Below are 22,351 nucleotides of genomic sequence, written 5' to 3' on the forward strand. Positions count from 1 at the left end.
ACGATGAAGGACAAAAGTCCATGGTAGGGGCTGGAGAGATGGCTCATCATTTGAGAATTTGTTTCTCAAAAGACCTGCAGGGCACCTAACAATCCTCTGTCACTTAAGTTCCAGGTGAAACACAGTGACCCCTTCTGGCCTTTGGGGAACAGCATGCACAGACCTACAGAAGGCAAAACACTCATAAATATAAAATAAATCAACGACAACAACAAACAAAAACAAAAGCACCCAAAGGAGGGAAAAACAAAGGAGAAAACTCATATGGCACCTTTGCCTGGATATTTTGTCCAGCTTTTAAAGAAATCTAGAAACTGAATTGTAATCTATGTGGTCTGCTTGAGTTGAAATCCCAAATGGAACATAGTACATTGTCAAGAACAAAAGTCATCATCCTAATCAAGAAGAACAAGAAAACAACCAACCATAAAAACCCTATCCCCTGAAAGGTCTTGCAATTTATTATCTCCTCTGTGCAGTTATAATTGATATCATGTTTGAAGGAAACCAAAAGCAAGCAATTCTGTTTCATGACTGCTTCTATACTCCGTATAATAATATTGTTTTATTTCCTGTGAGGTACTAGAGAACACCTGATGAATATTCCATTAATATGTTCAACACTCTCATCCACAAAAGAGTATATTTTAGTGGTCACTAAATATTTGATAAGGATACAGCATTGATAATTTTTTCATCATGAAGTTGGTATTCAGAGTTGGACACACAATCTACACTGAAAGTACAATTGTCTTTGTATCTCAGTCTGACTGGGAAGTCATTATGATGCCCAATCCCTGTGAGAATGCAGAGATCCATCTCTGCCTGAGAGCTGTGGGATTTCAGATGGTTACATCTCACTTCAATAAAGAAGGTTCTTAAGAGTGACGAGTTCGAGATCACTGTTTGATTCACAAGGATACATTCCATTTACTCAAAAGTAACAGGACACAAGGATTCAATATCTGCATTGCAGATGGTCTTGCTGGCCTCCTCACAGAACCTCTTTCCCTCCTCACAGGATGCTTGCAGTTCAGTCTGCTCCACCAGCAGTTTTCTGTTCTCATTCATCAAAATCCTTACATTCTTCTTCAATTCATTGCATTCATTCAGGAGGTGGAAGTTTCTGATGCTGAATCAAAAACAAATAATGGTAAATCCCAGGCAGTTTCTATTTGCCTGCCACTCCTGCAAGTACAATCATCCCTTCAAGGGCCCCATCCCCAGGCATCTCCAGACTAGAGCCACAGTTTGCATGTTTGCACCAATCAGAGGAAGGTCAAATCCCGAGTCCGCACTCCACGGGAATCAAAGTACTTCAGAAAATCTTGACACTAGAGGGTATATATACATCAAAGCAGAGGACATGGTGCATATGGGTGCTTATGTGTTCATGGTATTCTAAAACCATTGGCAGGTGGAGGGCCAATCCCCTCTGAGGGCTGATAGAAGACCCAGCAGCTATACAATCTTCCCATGTGTTTCTCATGGATCCCAGATCTTTTTTCAAAGTCACAGCTGGACAGAAGTATTCCCTGCCTAGTGCTGGGGTCTCCTTTCTGTCAGTGACTCACCGGTAGGAATTGTTCTCTTGTATGAGCTCCTTGTACTTCTCCATGGCATCACTTAACCAGTTGGTCATCTTATGCATGTCCATCGTTCTCATCTCATGTTGGGATTTAAGCATTGGCAATTCAACACTCAGCCTGTGTTAGAACATGACCCAAGGAACAAATAACTGTCTGACCCCATGATTTCAGAATTAGGTGAAGTGTAAATTAAAAATAGCCAATAAAAAATTCAAATTCAAGGAATGGGGGCTAGGGAAGAAAGTAGAAAACTTAAAGACCACAGCGAAAACACAACAGTGAGACTCAAACCATCACTCTCCCATAGAAAATATTTCTCTGCAAATCAGCACACATTTGTTTTGAAATAAGTAATCCTTAAAAGGCTAGTGAGATACGGTCCTACAAAGACCCTCTGTATAGGAGGGGGAGAGCCTGAGAGCTGCATGTTTGGGAATAAAAAGTGTCAAGAATTTATTCCTACAGTCACCTTTTCTAGGTCACAATAAACCATCCTTGGATAGTTAAAAAAAGAAAAGAAACTTCAAAGCAGGAAAATAAATAAATAAATAAATAAATAAATAAATAAATAAACAAACAAACAAACAAACAAACTCAGACTGCTCTCTGGACTACCTAAGCCCATTTATATAACACAAACTTGCTCCTTCCTATTGGTGCTGGTTAAACTCATTATCCTGGGCATTGGACGACAGAGCTAGGGGACCAAATGGAGGGAGCAGACCTTCAAGATCTGGCCAGGTAAGCATGAAGGAATTGAACAGTTGTGTAAGAAGTATAAGATGTTTCCTCCAGTCTGTGCCATAGCCTTGGGTCCAACAGAAAGATGTGATGACATTTCTCTTGTTTTGAAAGCAGGGATTCTCAATCCTTGTTACATGACTCCCAGAGGCCGTAACTACTTTTTACAGGGAAGAGGATTCATAACACCTCCTCCCCTCAGGAGAGTCCTATGTGCCAGCAAGGTAAACAGAAGGAGCAAAGTGCTCTGTTCATCAATGACGGCCTCCACGGACTCATCACTATCATGAGCTGCAAACTGTTCATCAAACAAATCCTCAGACCCAATCAAAGGTCCCAACTCCCTGATCCTGAGCAAAACACACAAATACTTTCACATCCATCCATACATACCAACCCATATACAAACATAATTAGAATGCCAACTTTATCGTGGAGGTGCCATAGAATCAGTATATACGATCTAAATCAGAGTAAGAGTGAGGACATTCAGGCATTTCATTCACACACTTAGATGCAGCAAGTGTGACCAGGTCCTTCCAGCTGTTGAAAAAAATCCAATCCAACTCCAAGGAGGTCAGGGTCAAGTACAAGAGAGGTTGACCCTAAACACAGCACCTAGCTTCTCTCACAGGCCAGCACCCGCCAAGGCTCCTTAAAGTCCAGGATGAGAGATGAAACACTTTCTGGATGTGAGGAAATCTTGGCTTAGCAGAGAGAGCACAAGACAGTCAGTAGGTTACAGGGCATAATGACTACCTGTAGTTCAAACCATCATTGACATAAAGGTCCAGGATTTGAGAAAGTTCATCCCGCTCGATTTTACACTTCTGGATTTCAAGTTTTAGTTCCTCCAATTTCTTTATACGCTTTTCATGGTTACTGATGAAATTTTCTGATGATGCCTTCCGAATAAACCCTGTAGATAGATAAACACAAGTGAATGTACATATTGGATAGCCCATGGGTAGAAAAGACCATTCTGAGTCTCAAAATGGAGGTTGAGGAAGAGGAAAGACTGGAGACTTGTTGAATCCCTGAAAGAGAAGAAAAGCTATCTCTAATGTGGACTCTTAAGCTATTTCCCTCTTTCCAACCTCCATTGGCATACATAAGCCTCACTCACTATTACACGATCCCTCATACTGAAAGATAGAATCTACCTCTGACATAAAGATTTGGGACATTGTCAGCAGATATCAGACGTGGAGCAGGTCAATCCTGGAGTTCATAGCACCATCAAACCCTAATCGTGTGTTCAAGCTTAAAGTGTCTGCGACCTCAATTCATGACTAGGGGGTTCATCCTTCCTTGTTGTTGTCACCACAGACTTAGTAACCTACAGGAATCTAGAGGATGAAGTGCTTCAACTCCCAACCATGAATGGGCACATTGTTATCCTCATAGGGCTTCCTCCTGGCATTCCTTGGCAGTAGAAATTAAAAAGCTCATAGAAAAGAAGCTGCAGGCCTGCCAATTCCTGGCTCTCTGTCAAATTAATCATCAGGACTCTTGACTCTTGGTCTGCAATTGACAAATTCCAAGGCTCCTGCTTGTAAGGCCGACTCCTGAAAGGCTCAGCTCAAACCTGCCTCCTGGAGGAAGTTCCCCGACTCTACCCAGTACTCACTGTGCCTTCCCCAGAATGATTTCATTCTTCCGTACTTACAAGACAGGAGGCCAGCTTTCTTCTGCCTCCGTCTGGTCTCTCCTTGGTCTCCCCTCTCCTTCTGAACGAGCTTGAGCAGCTGGTGAAACATGCCTGTTTGTGAACCCAAAAGGCACTGAAGGAATCCCACAGGCACTTGTTGTCACCACAACACTGGTGACGTCACAGAAGATTCTAGTGCTCTCTTAGATACAAGAGATTGTCCAAGGAAGAGATTACTGATGACGTCACTGGGAAGTTTTTTGGCCTCCCTGCTACCCAGCTCTCCCAAAAGCAACCGATTTCTATGGGACCCTTTCCTGCAGCCTCTCCTGTGACCCAGGGAATATCCTTTGGCAACTTCTCCTCCAAAGTTAGATATTTCTCTCTGCTTCATCGGATGTCATCAATGCTTTTGATGGGGAGAGTTGGTTACAACCCTGAATTGGATAAGAGATTTTTGTTAGCACCCAAATCCCTAGGGACCATAAATGAGGGAGATTTCTCTTAATAATAAATCTACACCTGAGACAATGCACATACATACAGTCCAATTCCCAAAGTTTCCCTGTTTCCTAGAGGCCAATATATTTCTCCTATACTTTTAATTTTATAAAACCTGAATAATATTTGCTTACTGGGTATTCTTTGATAGCCGGCACTATTTCCACATAAACGTCCATGTATTTCACAAAGTCAGTGGTTGATAATCCTACTTTTTGCAATAAAAACTTCCTTTTCTTGGGAATATAGGGGGATTAACTACAGGGCAAATATAAAATCATAAATTTCTGCCCCTTCTTTTACATATTAAGTTGGACATCATCCCTTTCTCAAATATAGCCAGACAATTAAATTGGTCATCAGTGAGCAAAGGTCAACCTGGACTGCGTGTTCCTACATTGTAGCCCGACAGCCATCACTTCTCCAATATCTGTCTTCCTTCATTTCCAAGTCCAGGCACGAGGATATCGGAGGTTGCCCCTTGATACTTTACTCCTAGCAAACATAAGAATCAGCAGGATGGGGAGGCAGTCGAAGGGCCTGAGGTCAGGTTAAACCTCAATTTTAGTGGGTCCATAAGTTCAGGGGAAAGTCCATTTGGCATTGTCATCTGTGGCTTCTGTGTTCTTATCCTAGGTGCGCTCAATCTGTGCTATGACGCCTCCTAACCTCACAGACGTAAGAGTGAAAATCACGTCTGTCTTCTCTGGGAAGGGCTCTGCCTCTGACTCCCACCTGGAGTTGGACAACATCGCTATGCAAAGTTCAAAAAAGAGGGGTGGAGATGGTGGACGCCTCAGAAGTTTAGGGTCATTTCTTCCAAATAAGGCACACATTTTTCCAATGTAATTTTTCCTTTGTTCTTTCACTCATGGTGGCTGGCTTCTTTCCTGGCCTGAAGTATACTGGAGTCCAATCTTTTAGATGACTGAAGCATCTGTTTTTGAGATGACAGGCCCACCAAGGGGCCTGCTGCATACAGGCTCCTATCACCAAGGCAGTTGTTGTTACAGGATCATGGCATGGCGGCAGCAGCACACGATCTCTCAGTCTTCTCTGCTGCAATTGCTAAAAGAATAATAGGGTTGTTTGTTTTTAAAAATATTTTATTGGAAATACCTACAATGCTGGTCAGAGTTGATACATGCCTTTAATCCCAGCACCCATAAGGGTTTTTTTCTCTTTTTTTTTTCTCTTCTTTTTTTGCAATTGTTGTTAGAATTCCCATTGTTTTCTTTGGTAATTCCCTCTATTTGCTCTGTACCTAGAATGTTACCCACACTCTTCATGGCCCTATTCTTCATGTTAAAGATTTTACTCTTACCACCCACACCACACATGATCACATTATTTACTTTCAAATAAGAAAAAAAGGCATGAAGAAGAGAGTTAACTCATATGGTCTAGGGTAATCAACACATCAGGAGTTTCAACTAGGCTGCTCTACGTTCCAGCTCACTGGATGCAGGCCTGAGGCCATGGGGTATCTTGGAAAGGAAGAAGCACACACTACCTCACAGCTCTCTCTGCTGGCGACTGCTAGAATTGTGACAGGACCTGTGTTTGTTGGCACACGCCTTAATCCCAGCATTCAAAATTTATTTTAATCGTTGATGTTGTTTTTTGTTTGTTTTTTGTTTTTAATCCCCCCAGCTAATTGCTCTATACCTAGAATATTAAGCTCACGCTCTGGAGGGACCTATTCATGTTAGGCGATGCTTTTATTCTTACTAACCACTCCACAGATGATCCCATTATTTCCTTTCAAATAAGAAGACAGTCATAGAGAAGTGAGTTAACCAGTATGCTCTCACAGAAGAAACACATCACGAGTATGGAATGGCACCCCAATCTTTTGCATTTGTTATGCCTTTTAAATTTTTTTATTCTTTATTTGTTTTTAGTTACATTCAAATGTTAAAGCCTTTCTCTGTTTCACACCCATATCCCCCTACCTCATCCCCCTCACCCTGTTTCTCTGAGGGTGTTCTCCCACCCACCCAACCCTTCCTGCCACCCTGCCCTACATTCTCCTACACTGGGGCATAGAGCCTTCGCAGGAACAAGGGCTTCTTCTCTCATTGAAGCCCAACAAGCCAATCCTTTTCTACATATGCTGCTGGAGCCCTGGGTCTGTCCATGTGTACCATTTGAATGGTGGTTTAGTCTCTTGGAGCTATAGTTGGTTGGTATTATTGTTGTTATGGGATTGCAAACCCTTTCAGCTCCTTCAATCCTTTCTCTGCCTCCTCCATTGTTCTCAGTTCAATGGTTGACTTCAAACATCCGCCTCTGTATTTGTCATGCTCTGGCAGTGCCTTTCAGAAGACAGCTATATCAGGCTCCTGTCAGCTCGCACTTCTTGGCATCACCAATATTGTCTGAGGTTGGTGGATGTATATAGACTGGATCCCCAGTTAGGGCAGTCCCTGGGTAGCCTTTCCTTTAGTCTCTGCTCCAAACTTCATCTCCACACTTCCTCCTGTGAATATTTTTGTTTCCCCTTCTGAGAAGGACTGAAGCTTCTACACTTTGGTCATCCTTCTTGAGCTTCATGTGGTCTGTGGATTGCGTCTTCGGTAATCTGAGATTTGTGCTAATGTCCACTTATCAGTGAGTGCATACAATGTGTGTTTTCTTGTGATTGGGTTTCCTCACTCAGGATGATATTTTCTAGTTCCTTCCATTGCTGTAAGATTTCCAGGAAGTCATTGTTCTTAATAGCTGAGTAGTACTCCACTGTGTAGATGTACTCCATTTTCTGTATCCATTCCTCTGTTGAAGGGCATCTGCGTTTTCCCCAGCTTCTGGCTGTTATGAATACGGCTGCTATGAACTTAGTGGACCATGTGCCTTCATTGTATGTTGGAGCATCTTTTGGGTATATGCCCAGGAGAGGTATAGCTGGGTCCTCAGGCAGTGCAATGTTCAATTTTTGAGGAAACTCTAGACTGATTTCCAGAGAGGTTGTCCAGTTTGCAATCCTATGAAAAGTGGAGGAGTGTTCCTCTTTCTCCGCATTCTCGCCAGCATCTGCTGACACCTGAGTTTTTGATCTTAGCCTTTCTGACTGGTGTGAGGTGGAATCTCAGGGTTGCTTTGATTTGCATTTCCCTGATGACTGAGGATTTTGAACATAACAGAAGGCATTTTAAGAAGTGATGCTACCCTAACTGGTGGTCTGCATGTAGTTGAGTGCCAATGGATCCATTTCTCTCTCTTTCTACAAAGTTCAAGTCCAAGTGAATCAAGGAAATCCACATAAAACCAAACATGCAGAAGCTAATAGAAGGGAAAGTGTCGCAAAGTTCCTAGAACACATTTGCACAGGAGAAAGTTTTCAGAAAACAATACCAAATGGTCAGGCTCTAAGATCAACAGTAAATGTATGAAATCTCAACAATCTGAAAACTTTCTTTAAAGCAAAGGACACTGCCAATAGGACAAAACAGCAAGCTACAGATTCAGAGAAGAGTTTTACCAACCCTACATCTGAGAGAGTGCCAAAATTCAAAATAAACAAAATACTCAAAAAGGTAAACTCCCAGACTAACAAATAACCCGACTTTTACACTGGGACAGAGAGCTGAACCAGGAATTCTCAACTGAGGATCTCAGTGCCTAAGAAACTCATCAAGAAATGTTTGACATCCTTATTTATCAGAAAAAGGCAAATCAAAATGAACCTGAGATTCTTCATTACACCAATCAGAATGGCTAAGATAGAAAACTGAGGCAGCAGCAGATTGGGCTAGGATGTAGAGGAAGGGGAACGCTCCTCCATTGCTGGTGCGATTACTCGCTGTATAGCCACTCTGGATATCAATGTGGAGGATCAGGGAATATTGCAAATAGCTGTACCTGAAGACCCAGCTTTACCACTCACTTCAGTGCATATACTCAAACCTGATCCACATATGACAAGGACATGTGGTTGAATATGTTCATAGCAGCCTTACTTATATTAGTCAAATGCTGGGAACAACCGCGATAGACCTCAACTCAACTGAGGAATGAATAGATAAAGTGCGCTCTATTCATACAGAGCAACAGTACTCGGGTATCAAAAATGAATACGCCAAGAACTTTGTAGGCAAAGGGATGGAACTGGAAAATAGTGAAGTAACAGAGATCAAAAAGATATAAAATGGGATGTATTTAGTGACAAATGGATGTTAGTCCAAAAGTTCCAGAAGACCCACTATACAATTCATTGATCACCTGAAGGGTAACATGTCAGAAGGCCAAATTGTGGATGCTTGAAACCCACTTAGAAGGGGGGACAACATAATCATGGGAGGCAGAGGGATGGAGGGACGTAGGTAGAGGCAGGGAAGGATGGACAAAGGGGGGAAGAGAGTAGCAATAATGAAAAGAGACAAGAGAGAAACCCAGAGGAAAAGTGGAAAAAATAACAATAAGCATCAGTGGTGGGTGGTGAACTTGGGTAACCCAAATGAAAAATGAAGAAGTCAAAATGTTCTCATTTGCAGAAGACATGATACTATTTTAAAAACTCTAAAAATGTATCACCGTCTCTTAAGACTGATAAATACATTCATAAAAGCACAATACAATGTGAACACATAAAGTTTCTTAGCCTTCCTTTATGCCAATCTAAATCATACCGTGAGAAAATCTGGGAAAAATTCCCCTCATAATAATCTGAAAATATTAAATAAAATAATTTGGATCAACTGGATGGGAAACATGGGCTTAGAGGCAGAGCCATGTCAGCACATGAAGAGTGGAAAAGCCAGTGTTGTCTGTTAAGCTGCTCACCCCCATGGTTAAAGGCAAACGGCAACAGGTTTTAGCACTGAGGAAAAGAAGAAATAAAAGCCAATTTGTTGAAAATCCCCATCACCAAAAAGTAGTGACATCCTCTGTGATGCACATCATCTCTCAGGGGCACTGGCCGTCGGAATGGCTGGATGATGGCTCTCGGCATGGGCTCTGCCTGCACCCCTTTCCTAACTGCAGAGCTCAAATCTGCTTCAGCCCGGTTATCAGCTCTCCATTCTGTTGCATGTAGATCAGATCGCTGTGTCTGCCTATGCAGTCTTTCTTTACCTATGAAGACCTGAGGAACTGTTCTCCATCCAGTGAGCTGTTGTAATTAATCTTGAATCTCATTGGTGTTGTTAGAGGCTGTGATGTTCACAATTCCAGAAGACCAGGTTTGAAAGGCAGTTGACTGAGGATTTCTTGGGTCTTTCTGTAATAGGGGCAGGTGGGCTGGATGAACACGACCACCTTCCCAGATGGACACTTGCAGTTCACAAACCACTGAGCCACGCCGACAGGCTGCAGCTTTCCAGGAAGGAACATTCGGGTGAAGGTACTGGTCCCGTGTCAAATGGAATTGGAAAACCTGATGTCTTTGCTTCTGTGGACCAAGACCGGAAAAGACAACTACATAAAAATCTGAGGACAAGTTGTGAGAGGTTTGTTCTTTCCTTCAATCATGTAGGTCCTAGGAAGGAGCTCAGGTGTAGGGAGTTGGCAACAATTACCTTTATCTGCTGAGCCATCTCACCTGCTGAATCCCTCATTCCTGGAACTGAAGAAACTCTGTATCCATCTGGTATTCTGTGTATGTATCTATGTATCATTCGCAGAGTGGATACTTTTGTCTGTTGGTTGGAAAGCACCAGTCTGGTGGGCTCATGGTTGGTCTCAGTAGTCCAGTCCAGGAGCTGCTTTACAAGAACCATTCATTGATCTAGAAGAAACTCTTTTTATAGGCAGTGAGATCTACTGGAGCAATATCAACCATCCTTCTCCCTTCCCAGTTTTGAACTGAATCATTCTCCACCAAAGGCCTGTGGTCTCTGCTGCAGGCTGCATCCCCCCAGGCTGTCTGAAGCTTGCTCATAGCAGTGCATTTATGGGATGGCAACATGATTTCCTCACCACTTCACCCCCAGGAGAGTTTTTCAATTCTTTATTTAATCTGATGGGTCTAATCTACATCATCACCCAGGATGAGATGGGGGAGTTCTGCTCAACCCTTACAGTAAGAGATGCTGAGATATGATGCCATACCCACTAATGCCGTACATGGACACCTGCAGTTTAGACAATAAGCATGGCTGTCCAATATATGTGTTCCTACTGGTCTCTAGAAGGAGAGAGTGAGAAAATATGCCTTGTACACATGAAGCCAGAAAAGAATTTGTGGATCTAGAAGACAAGGTACGAAGGACTGCCTAGAAGACAAGGTACAAAGGACTGCGTGTAAATCCCAGTGACTGAGAAAGCAGCCTGGAGCCAGTTGTGTTATTGAGACTTCAGACAGCTTGGCCTTTACACATGTGACACAGCAGACTTCCATGAGCAAATCCTTAGCCTGGAAGATGTAGTTATGGTAGCCAAGAAAACAAACACAGAACTGTCCCCTTTGCCTGCCTCCTACTACTCTGCTCTCCCACATCACGGGAGGCTGAATGGTCTTCCGCATACCCTGAGACGCAGCTCACAAGGGACAGCGCCTGTCTTCAACAGAGCTTCATCTGAGCCTGCCCTTGGCCTGTGGTGGATGTGCAGGAAGTGAGCTGACAGGTGAAACTTTCAAATCCTTTCTCCAAAAAATAACCAGATATCAGTGAGCAAAGGACAACGTGGACGGAGATTGGTCCTCTGCAGTTCCATTAGACGTCACTTCTCTAGTGTCCACCTTCCTGAGGTCCCAGGGACAGGCCAGAGGGTGTTAGAGTTTGGACCATGATCCTGTATTCATGCCAAACATAAGATTCAGGAGGTTGGGCAGGGAGTGGAAGGGCTTGAGGTCAGGTGAAAGCTCAACTTTAATAGGTCCAGAAGTTCTGGAGGGAGTCTATTTGGACTTGTCATCTGTGGCTTCTACCTTCTTGACCTAGTTGTGAGGAATCCATGTTAAAATTCCACCTAACCTCATAACTGTAAGAGTGTAAAACATCACCACGTAGGTCCTTTGCAAATTGCTTTGTCCTTTTCGATGCCCAGTTGGCTCATGCAGGTTCGCTACCACTAGGTCCAAATTAGGGGATATTGTAGATAGATTTAGAGGTTCACTGGGTCTCTCCGATAGTCAAAGTAATAGACTTTACGGAGAAGTGGACGAATAGGATTTCAAGAATAAAATAGCTGAAGAATTCTGCCAACTGCTGATCTCTAAGAGTCAGAAGCAATGGGGGGTATATTCTAAACATAATATTCTATGGTTCAATCCCTCCTTGTATAGTACAGCAAGCCCAAAGTAAGAAAAGTGCCTATCCACACTTCCTGGACTCTAATGTGAGTTTTGATAGTGTTTCCTTTAATGTCTTGTTCATTATTTCCACCTGCCCAGAATTCTGCACAACAAAGACTCCAAACTATGCATACATCTTTGTTATTCACAGGCTTTGGCAGTGAGATCTGGGCTATTATATGACAGCATTCCTAGTGAGTGGCAAAATTAGGGGGAAAGTTCCTAGCAGAGCTTTCTAGTTGCTCTATGATCAGTTTCAGTCTGATGTAGTGAGCTTCTACTCACCCAGAAAAGGAATCAATAAAAACAAGCAGGCACTTTTGTCTTACTCTAGGAGACCATGTGTCAGTAAAATCAGGATCCCATAATTTATCAGAGCATTGGCTACCTGTATGCAATCCTCTCTGGGTAAATGATCTCTGTTTTTTATTTACATAGGTGCAAATGTGACATCTGGCTTTGACATCTTCTTCTACACTGTCCAGTGTATTAGGTAGAACATACCTTGGTGTTGGCAACTCAGAGAGTTCTGTGGGCCCAAGACAAGTAGTCTGGCAAAGCTGAGTTACCAGAAACCTGCCAATTGTCTCTGGAAGAATGATCTTTTCCTCTGGTGTTCACCACCAACCTCTGGCATCAAGCTATCCATTTGATTCTTTTGCATCCTCGCCTCTTGGTTATACTCGAAATACACAAGATCTAAGGCACAGACCACATAAAACTCAAGAAGAATGACGAAAATGTGGATGCTTCACTCCCTCTTTTTTTTTTTTTATTAACTTGAGTATTTCTTATATACATTTCGAGTGTTATTCCCTTTCCTGGTTTCCGGGCAAACATCCCCCTCCCCCCTCCCCTTCCTTATGGGTGTTCCCCTCCCAAACCCTCCCCCCATTGCCGCCCTCCCCTCAACAGTCTAGTTCAGTGGGGGTTCAGTCTTAGCAGGACCCAGGGCTTCCCCTTCCACTGGTGCTCTTACTAGGATATTCATTGCTACCTATGAGGTCAGAATCCAGGGTCAGTCCATGTATAGTCCTTAGGTAGTGGCTTAGTCCCTGGAAGCTCTGGTTGCTTGGCATTGTTGTACATATGGGGTCTCGAGCCCCTTTAAGCTCTTCCAGTTCTTTCTCTGATTCCTTCAAGTGGGTCCTATTCTCAGTTCAGTGGTTTGCTGCTGGCATTCGTCTCTGTATTTGCTGTATTCTGGCTGTGTCTCTCAGGAGCAATCTACATCCGGCTCCTGTCGGTCTGCACTTCTTTGCTTCATCCATCTTGTCTAATTGGGTGGCTGTATATATATGGGCCACATGTGGGGCAGGCTGTGAATGGGTGTTCCTTCAGTCTCTGTTTTAATCTTTGCCTCTCACTTCCCTGCCAAGGGTATTCTTGTTCCCCTTTTAAAGAAGGAGGCTTCACTCCTTCTTTAGAGGGGGAACAAAAATATCCACAGGAGGGGATAGGGACGCAAATTTTAGAGCAGAGAATGAAGGAACGCCATTCAGAGCCTGCCCCACATGTGGTCCACACCTATCTTTCTATCATCTATCTATCTATCTATCTATCTATCTATCTATCTATCTATCTATCTCCACCAAAACTAGATAAGAGGGATGAAGCTAAGAAGTGCAGGCTGACATGAACCGGATATAGATCTCTCCTGAAGACACAGCCAGAACATGTCAAATACAGAGTCAAATGCCTGAAGCGAACCACTGAACTGAGAACGGGACACCCATTGGAGGAACTAGGGAAAGGACTGAAGGAGCTGAAGGGGCTTGCAACCCCATAAGAACCAACCAGAGCTTCCAGGGACCAAACCACTACCCAAAGACTACACATGGACTGACCCTGCGTAGGTAGCAGTAAATAGCATTGTTGGGGCAGCAGTGGAAGGGGAAGCCTTTGGTACTACCAAGGTTGAACCCCCAGTGAAGGGAATTTTGGAGAGGGCAGTAATGGGGGTTGGACAGGGAGGGGACACCCATTTAGAACGGGAAGGGGAGGGGTTAGGGGGCTGATGGACAGGAAACTGGGAAAAGGAATAACATTTGAAATGTAAATAAGAAATGCCCAATTTAATAAAAATGGGAGAAAAAGAATAACAACAAACAAACCAACAAAACAATAAAGAAAATGTTCCAGGGGCAGTGCCGGGGAATAGTGGTGAACAATAAGGGGGATGTATAGGGGAATACACATATGGGGAAGGGAGAGGGAAGGGAATGGGGGCTTCAGGAAGGAAACAAGGATGGGGAATAACGTTTGAAATGTAAGTAAAGAAATATATATAATAAAAAATTTTTAACATATTGTTCCTCCAAAATTGCTGGAATTCAATAAATCTGCAGTAATAACCGATGCTATATTACAAGGAATGCAGAGGCATACAGCTCTGTGTGTCCTGATCGCTTTTTATATTCCTATACTGAATGGTTTTATTTCCTCTAATGTATTAGAGAAACACTTCTGTGTGTCTCCTTTGTTTGTCATTATAAAGGAAGCTAAATTTGTGAGCACAAGTATAAAGCAAGAATATTTTTCATCATGAATGTGGGATCCACAGAGTATGACACACTGTCTACATCAAGAGCACAGTTTCCTGTGCAGCTCTGGCTGGCTGTGAACTGATGGTGAAGCCTATGCTGCATGAGACTTGCAGAAAACCACTGTTGCCTTACACTTGTGCTGTTACAGGAGGAAGAACCACACACGACTCAGGACGGTCTTCTGAGTGAGGGATTAAAGGTCACATTTTTATTTATAGACAAACATTAATTTATTCAAGAACATTTTAAAGTGGGGAGTCAATGAGTTCAATGTATATAGCCTTAAGAATATAGCATATTAATTAAAAAACTAATGTTAACAAATAAAGAACAAAACTTCAAATGTAAACAAATAAAACCAAATGCATAAAACAACCAAATTTCAAACTAAAAACTAAATATAACAAGTAAATTAGTCAGCATTCAATTCCTGATGATTTTTCAACATATAACTCCAGCCTGTTGCTGGCCTTGCAAACACAGCAGAACGGCAGGTAAGATGGTAAAAATCTCTTCAAGAGGAATGTAGACGCCTCATTCGGTGTAGTTGATTGTTGGTGGACAAGTCGTCAAAAGGTTAAACGTGAGGCATGTTCCAGTCCACATCTCAAGGTCTTTCAAATTCAGCCCAGGATTGCTATGGTTACAAGGACTGAGATGCGGGAGGTGGTGTCAATCTTTGAACCCTCAGTGCTCCTGGTGGACAGTCCTGTCTCTGAGAGCTGTAGTCCTGGTCTGGGCCCTGGGAAAGCTTCTGCTGCAGTGTTCAGACCTAGGGGTGGAGAAGACCTGGTGAGGACCTGCCATGCCACTTATCCCATACACAGCAGCACAATTCAGCAGGAAAATCCAGGATGATCTTTCATCTGAGGTCATTCTCTCATGCCCAAGAGAGAAGGGTAAGAGATCCCACAGGCCTGCATATTTTCTCAGCTTTTCAAAATGCTAAAAATCGAACAGTGAAAAGCAGATAATTCCAATCGTACATATATATTATATTTTAATATCATGTAACAATGTCTCAATGTCAGATGAGGAGAGATGTGAACAACCTAGAAAACAATAGGAAGGCCTTGGAAGCCTGGCCATCACTGAAATGAAGACTATTATTATTCCTCCAGTGCAGGAATATGCCTGGGGTCCAAATGACAACCTCAATATCTGCAAAGACCCAGAGAAACAATATCTCAAGAAGTACATGCACACTGAAGTGATATTATATTTGGCAAGAATATGCTGCATGGAAATCTTGCCAAGACTAAGCATTGAACTCTAAAGGAGATACTCAAGCAGAAAATAAACTATACCACTCCTTTGTTTATGGGTATCGTAAAACTATTATGGGGAGACTTAAAGGCACTGGGCTCAGATAATACAAGAGAGCACAGCCTGGAGGGATCGGTACACAAGAGCCAGAATCTCTATGGATCACATACACTTCATGGACGGAATTTCTTTTAAATGGACAAGAACAATATTCTGAGCTGCTCCTAGCTGACAGATGCTGAGAACTCTGGAGAAAGTCACACACCCGATAAGACAGTTTATAAGTACAGGAAATCTACTTGGGTCCTCTCATCCTGTGCTTTCAAATCCTCTCAGTGACACCGAAATGATGCTGCATTGTCTCAGACAAGGCCTTTTGCTCAGTGGCCAGTTTTTTCTGATTCAGGGCGTCCTGCAGACTTTCCTCCATGCTCTCCTCATCCTGGTCATTAGAAGATTATATTGTCCATGGAGACATGCATATATACAGACACAGACAGACAGACACCCAGAAATACACACTTTTGAACTCACCCAAATATATTTGTTCACACATACAAGCAGAGTATTTTGCAGAATGTGGTTAGTTTCCCAGTTAATGGTAATAGAAGAGATCACCCAGTCTACTATGGTAGCATAAGAAAAAAAACCTGGAATGGGGTAAGTACACAGTGAGCATAGCCTAAAGACAGCTCAGCCAATAAAGTGTATTCCCCTGAAAATCAGAAATTAGAAATGTGACATCTAGGCCTGTTAGCCAAGCCTGCTTAGCAAGTTCACAATGCTGTGCACAGGAGGCTGATTTCAGGGAACAGAGCACTGGGTGGGGGCAGGTAAGCCTCTTCAGTCCTCTGCTCACTGTTTCCCAGTGCATGCAAAGTGAGCTGCATTTTTCAATATGAGGTCCCTTTACCATACAGTACCTGACAGGGGAAACAAACTACCAGCACAAACAGCTAAGAAATCTCCATAACCACAATCCAAGGTAAAACTTGTACTGGGATGCTATCAGATATAATTCGAGTAAGAGAAGGCTAATTCAAAGCCAAATGCTGGCAGGTATAATCAAACTAGCCACAGTCCATGGAAGGGCTGGACAACATTGTACCTTTTCACTTTCTGACTGATGGACATCTGGATAATTTTGCTTCATGGCTGCTCTGAGGTGAACCCCTACAACACTAATGTGCCCCAGTTTCTCTGCTGACACCTACTTCTTATTCTGGAATCACTGTGTCAAAAGGTTGAACTTTCACAAGAGTTGTACATGGTTTCTCACAGGGCTACCCATTTGACACCTCCAGCAATGTCTGAGGGTCATCACTGTTCTAAACCCTCCTTACAGATGATTTTCACTCAGATCAAACGATTTTGAATAACAATGGTTAAGAGTGCCACAACACAACACAGGGTGAGTGCTTTGGACGATTTTGAGCCTAAGTTTCTGTCTGAGGCAAAGATGTGATTACACCTCAGCATAACTCCTGGACATCTTCTGCCTGAATATTCAACTCTAAGCAAATTAATCTTTCAAATAACAAATTCCAGGCCAAACTCCAAAGCCAAGGTATATTCAACCAAGTTTAGGCCAATCTGGAAAGAAAGTGGTGGCAGGTTAATGATTAACATAACCAGGATGTTGAGAAGACACAACAAGCCACATGACCTTCCAGTGTTACTATACACCGAGAGCAAAGAAGGCAGAAGAGCCCTGAGTCATCAGTTTCGACACTCAGGTACATGGATTTCACACAGTAGCCTCTCCTCACATCCCTGTACCCCATTCCTGAGTTTTTCTCCAAGTAATGTCAATGTTGATGAATAGTTTTCCCAGTGTAAATATTTTGAATAGTGATCAAGACCCCATTAAGAACAATTTAAAATGTAATTGGAAAGATTATGTTTCTCTTCTTCTCTCTTTCTCAGAGTGTTTGTGGTGTGTGTGTGTATCTATATATATAGTTTTACATGTTTCTAAATATGCACATATAGATTTATACAATATATATAAATATATATATGTGTCTGTGTTCAGAAACTTGATGAGTTCACACACACACATGCGAAAAAACACACATATACACACACTTCTATATATAAGACACCATATCACAATTAAAACAAACAACTTCCAAAGTACAATATGGACCATAGTCATAAACATGATCACACATATATGTGCCCACAGACAAAAAACACACAAAAAAACACGCCCACAAACACACACACAGAGTCAGAGAGAGATGGAGAGGGGAAGGGAGAGGGAGAGGGAGAGGGAGATGACAGAAATCATAAGTGAGAAGCAGAAAAGAATGGGGAGGCCATCATGCTAGAACAACAGTTGTTGAATACAGATTAGGCAAAGGAAATGTGTCAAGTGAGAGCTTAGACACTGCTATCCATCCCTTATAGAGTAAACCTGTATAGGGAATGCACTTCTTGGGCACACGAGGTTGAGAGAGTTGGAGAAAAATTTCCCTCTAATCCTCACATATCTCACACAAACCCTCACCCTGAGAGAAGTCTTTCTTACATCCCTGTTCATCCAGTCAGCTCCAGGACATAAGCCACAGGAAAGAACACTAAAACACTGACATAAAACAGGACGGACAAACTGCTTCTCAAGCTCTGTCACTGTAAACCACGATTTGGACAGGCAAAAGGGACCATTTTCAATGTACAGGGAAAAGGAGAGAAAGTCCACAAGCCCCATCATGATTGACAATGAGAACCATTCTTTTGGCAATTGAACTAAACTCTAATCAGTTCTGTGCACTACAAAGACGGCTACCACATGGCATCCCTCTAGCATAATGGCATGTAAGTGTGCAGTGTGTGATCAACAGATCCCCCTTAAGGAAATGCATTTTCTAGTTGAGCAGGAGGATTTGGTTGTCAATCCTCCAGTTTCTTGCATGAAGCTAACATCACAGAAAGTTTTGTAAATGGTCAAAGAGATGAACAACTGGATGAGACCTAGGAGAGCGTCTGGATAAGTGGGAGAAAGTTTAAACTGGCTTGACTTGGTTTATGGTTAGATATCAGGAAAACCTGCCCTTGATGCATAATTCATCCTACCTGAGGCTGCTTGTTACGTGGATTTTCATACTGGCTTCCCCACAGAACCTTGTTGTTTCCTTAATGGACTCTTCCAGTGCAATCTGTTCCCATAGAAGCTCCCTGTTCTCATGCCGTGCTCTCTGGGCATTGTTCTTCAGCTCAAACAACTCAGTTAGGAGGGGGCAGAAGCTGCGGCTGACACACAAAGAAAAAATGGTGACTCCCAGCCAGTCTCCAACTTCCTCCCACATCTCCATGTCCATTACTCCTTCTAGGGTCCTGATCCAAAGAGAGCCCAGATTATAGTCCAAGTCCACAGTAGCCATGGAGCATGACCTAGAGACAGGTCAAATGGAGAAAAGAGCCACATTCCAGAAGACTCAGGGCACTTCTCAAAAACCTGACACCATTGATTCAAGTTTTTCCCAGAAGAGGACATAATCCCTATGTGTGCTTATTTGTCCATTTTATTAGAATGTCGCTTGGAGGCCAATCTTTCTGTGTCCTGTGTGTCCTAGAGCCTTCCTTAGAGACAGGCTTCCTGGTCTGCTTCAAACACTATAAAGCCTGATCCTCACTTTACTTCAAACATAAGAATGGGCTGACACATGCTGTGCCCTGTGCTGGGGTCACAGCCTTGTAAGTTACTCACCAGTACCAGTCATTTTCCAGTGTGAGGTGTGTACATTTGACCAAAGCTCTATTGACCTGCTCGCTCATTTTCTTCATGTCAGTCATCACTTCCTCGTGCTGCATCGTGAGCATCTCGGACTCAAAGTTGTTCCTGTGGTAGGGCATGGTCCAAGGATGAAATAACATATGAATGAAGGATGCAAGAATTACATGAATTCAGACTGAATCCTGAACTACCCCAGCCTAGGACATGCCACACCCTTGATCCTTGGTACTGGGTCCATTTGGTATTTACTAAGTTTATTATTATGGACACAGGGACAGCAGTGCCAGCAAACAAAAGGAGGGAGCTGATTTGCTTGAGCTCCCTGAGGGTGTTTGAAGGAATAGACTAGCATGCCAAGAACTTTGGAGGACCCTGTGCCACGATCCAGGCTCCAACTGAAACCCATGAAGACTATTGTCCTGTTCTTAGGTAACAATTCTCAATCATAGAATCTATTGCTACATGAAAACCCAAAGGAACATGAACAGTATTTACAGGGAAAAGAATTTATAACACACACCAGGAGATTCCCATGTGCGTCCACCTGAGCAGATGTGAAATGTTCTACTGCTCACTGTGAGGCTCTCACCCTCATCATTATCATGCCATGAAAATTGACACAGGATAATTCTCAGGCCAAATCAGAACATAGAATACCCAGATCTTAAGTTATACACACAAACGCACTCATATACAGACACACACACAAACTTACACAAAACTCTCTCTCTCTCTCTCTCTCTCTCTCTCTCTCTCTCTCTTTCTCTCTCTCTCTCTCAAATACAATTAGAATGCCAAATAAATACAAGGATGTGGCATTATCTCAAAATACAATGAATAAAATCAGAGAAAACCAATGATCCCCTGTTGTCAGTCCAGTCACACACTGTGAGGCACCAAGTGGGATTGGGTCCCTCCAGCTCTTCACAGGACCTATTGAACCCAAAGCACCTCCACGTCAATTACAACAATGATTGGTCATAATCAGAGCACCTAGAAATTCCCACAAGCCAACACCTGTCCAGGCTTCTTAAACCACACAATGAGAGCTCACACACTACTACCCTTATTCCCAGACTGTCATTCAGGCCACAGGCTATGATTTACGTTTGTAGGAATTAAAATAGCCTGTTCCACCATCCCATTCCCATCTGAACTTCACATTCTGATGCAATCAGGAAAGTGATTTTGACCATGAGGATACCCTGGAGTTGTAGCCTACTGTGATGTGAGGAAATGTGGATTTAACAGAACTTGCATTGTGACTACCTGTCATTTAAATTCTTTCCCGGGTAATCAGCCAGGATTCTCCTGAGTTCATCTCTCTCCTTTTGCATCTTGTGGAGAGCAATTTTGAGGTTCTCCAGACGCTTCATTCTCTCCTCTTCAACAGGTGTCATGGAGGCTTGGGATGATGCCTTCTGATCAGACTCTGTAGGTAGATAAACACCAGTAAACAGGCATGTATGTGGACACAGTGTCAAGGAAAACTATGCTTAGTCTAAAACAGAAGTCTGAGGATGAACAGTTCTACAGATACAGTGAATCCCTGACAGAGCAAGAAAGCTATCTTTAAGCTGAACTCAGCTAGGTCCCTGGTCCCCACCATCATAGCCATAGGATGACATATGCCATCATAGATATAGAACACACCTCCTAAAGCCATTCCTCTGGCTCTGAAATTCTAAAGCTGGGCTAAACAAGAAGAATTGGAGGACCTTCTCAGCTAATGTCTGATATGAGGCAGGTAAGTCCTTGAGTCCAAACTGCTTAACATCTTGAATCCCTAGTCTGTGTGTTCAAGGACAAATAACTGAGACCTTGTTATATGACCAGGAGAGTATCCCTCTTGGCATCAATTACCCAAGTAATCTACAGGACACTGCTGAGAATGAAGTGCTTTGATAGCCTATCCTGGGAGAGACACTGTGTTATTCTTACAGAGGCACATCCTGGTATTTTTTGACACTGCCCATGACAGTAAAGAGATTCAAGGAAAGGCCCTTGACATATAACAGTTCTTGGTTTTCTGTCAAACTAATGATCAGAAATTGTTGAGTCTGAGTCAGCCATTTAGGAAGACTGAGGCTCTAAATCATACGTCCTACTCCTGGAAGGACCAGCTCAAGCCAACCTCCTCCAGGAAGCCCCCCTTGCCCTGCCCAGTACTCACGTGACCTCCTCCAGGACCTTTCCATTCGTCTTCTTCTCCAACGTGATGGAGGGCTGGCCTCCCTCTGCCTTGGTCTGGTGTCTACATGGATATGATTGTCCCTCCGAAAGAGACTGAGGATCCTGGAGAACATGCCTCCTCGGGAACCCATTAGGAAATGAAGGGAAATCGCTCAGGCAGTTGGTGTCACCACAACACTGCTGACATCACAGAACATTCTAGTGTTTCCTGGATACAAGAGAATTTCCAGGGAAGACACTACCGGTGATGTCACTGGGAAATGCCATAGCTTACTTGCTAACTACCTCCAACCAGACTGACCAGGTTCTGCAGTGGCTTTTCCAGAGACTCACTTTTGAGCCAGGAACACCCATTCGCTCACTGTCCTTCCAGAGCTTCAGAGTTCTCACTGCTTCATTACAACTCAGTTGCTGAGGAGAGGGAGAGTTGTATCAGGCCTTGAAATGGATAGAACATCTTTGTTAACAGCCAAAGACCTAAAGACCATGGTGATGGATATTCTTCTTCCTGAAATGTATAAACCCAGGGTCCATGCATGTGACATATAATCCAATATCCACAATTTTTACTGTTCCCTAGATGCCAATATTTTTTTCCTACACCTTTAAATGTATGCAAGCTGGAGTACATTGTTTCATGGACTGTGCCTTGAGAGGTGTCATGGTTTCAATATATTCACCCATGTTCTTTCCTGAAATCTCTGTCTTACCATCCCATTTTGTGCAATGGAATCTCCCCTTTCCTGGCAACATAGGTTCTCAGGTATAGGGCAAACATCAAATTGTAATCTTTCTGTCCCTTCTTAAAAGTTAAAATCTCCAAAAGTGAGGGAACTGAGACCTAAGCAAGAGCCATGGAGGGGCAGAATGCAGAGGTGCTGCTGGCCAAGG

At 43.0% G+C, this 22,351-nt stretch overlaps 2 protein-coding genes across 2 annotated transcripts; both read right to left on the bottom strand.

Moving 5' to 3' along the window:
• Positions 1–524: 524 nt before the first annotated feature.
• LOC148000732 (uncharacterized) lies at positions 525–4,163 on the bottom strand. Its single transcript, XM_087586987.1, has 4 exons — positions 4,000–4,163; positions 3,090–3,249; positions 1,575–1,706; positions 525–1,132 (listed from the first exon to the last, which is right to left on the bottom strand). The coding sequence occupies exons 1-4, from the start codon at positions 4,088–4,090 to the stop codon at positions 931–933; spliced, it is 585 nt and encodes a 194-aa protein (XP_087443113.1). The 5' UTR covers positions 4,091–4,163; the 3' UTR covers positions 525–930.
• Positions 4,164–14,438: 10,275 nt separating this feature from the next.
• LOC134481919 (disks large homolog 5-like) lies at positions 14,439–21,779 on the bottom strand. The gene is made up of 5 exons (XM_087587152.1): positions 21,441–21,779; positions 20,537–20,699; positions 19,241–19,372; positions 18,607–18,783; positions 14,439–15,034 (listed from the first exon to the last, which is right to left on the bottom strand). The coding sequence occupies exons 1-5, from the start codon at positions 21,589–21,591 to the stop codon at positions 14,950–14,952; spliced, it is 708 nt and encodes a 235-aa protein (XP_087443278.1). The 5' UTR covers positions 21,592–21,779; the 3' UTR covers positions 14,439–14,949.
• Positions 21,780–22,351: the final 572 nt, after the last annotated feature.

This window comes from Rattus norvegicus, chromosome 15, assembly GCF_021556685.1.
Source record: "Rattus norvegicus strain SHRSP/BbbUtx chromosome 15, alternate assembly SHRSP_T2T, whole genome shotgun sequence".
NCBI lineage: Eukaryota > Metazoa > Chordata > Mammalia > Rodentia > Muridae > Rattus > Rattus norvegicus.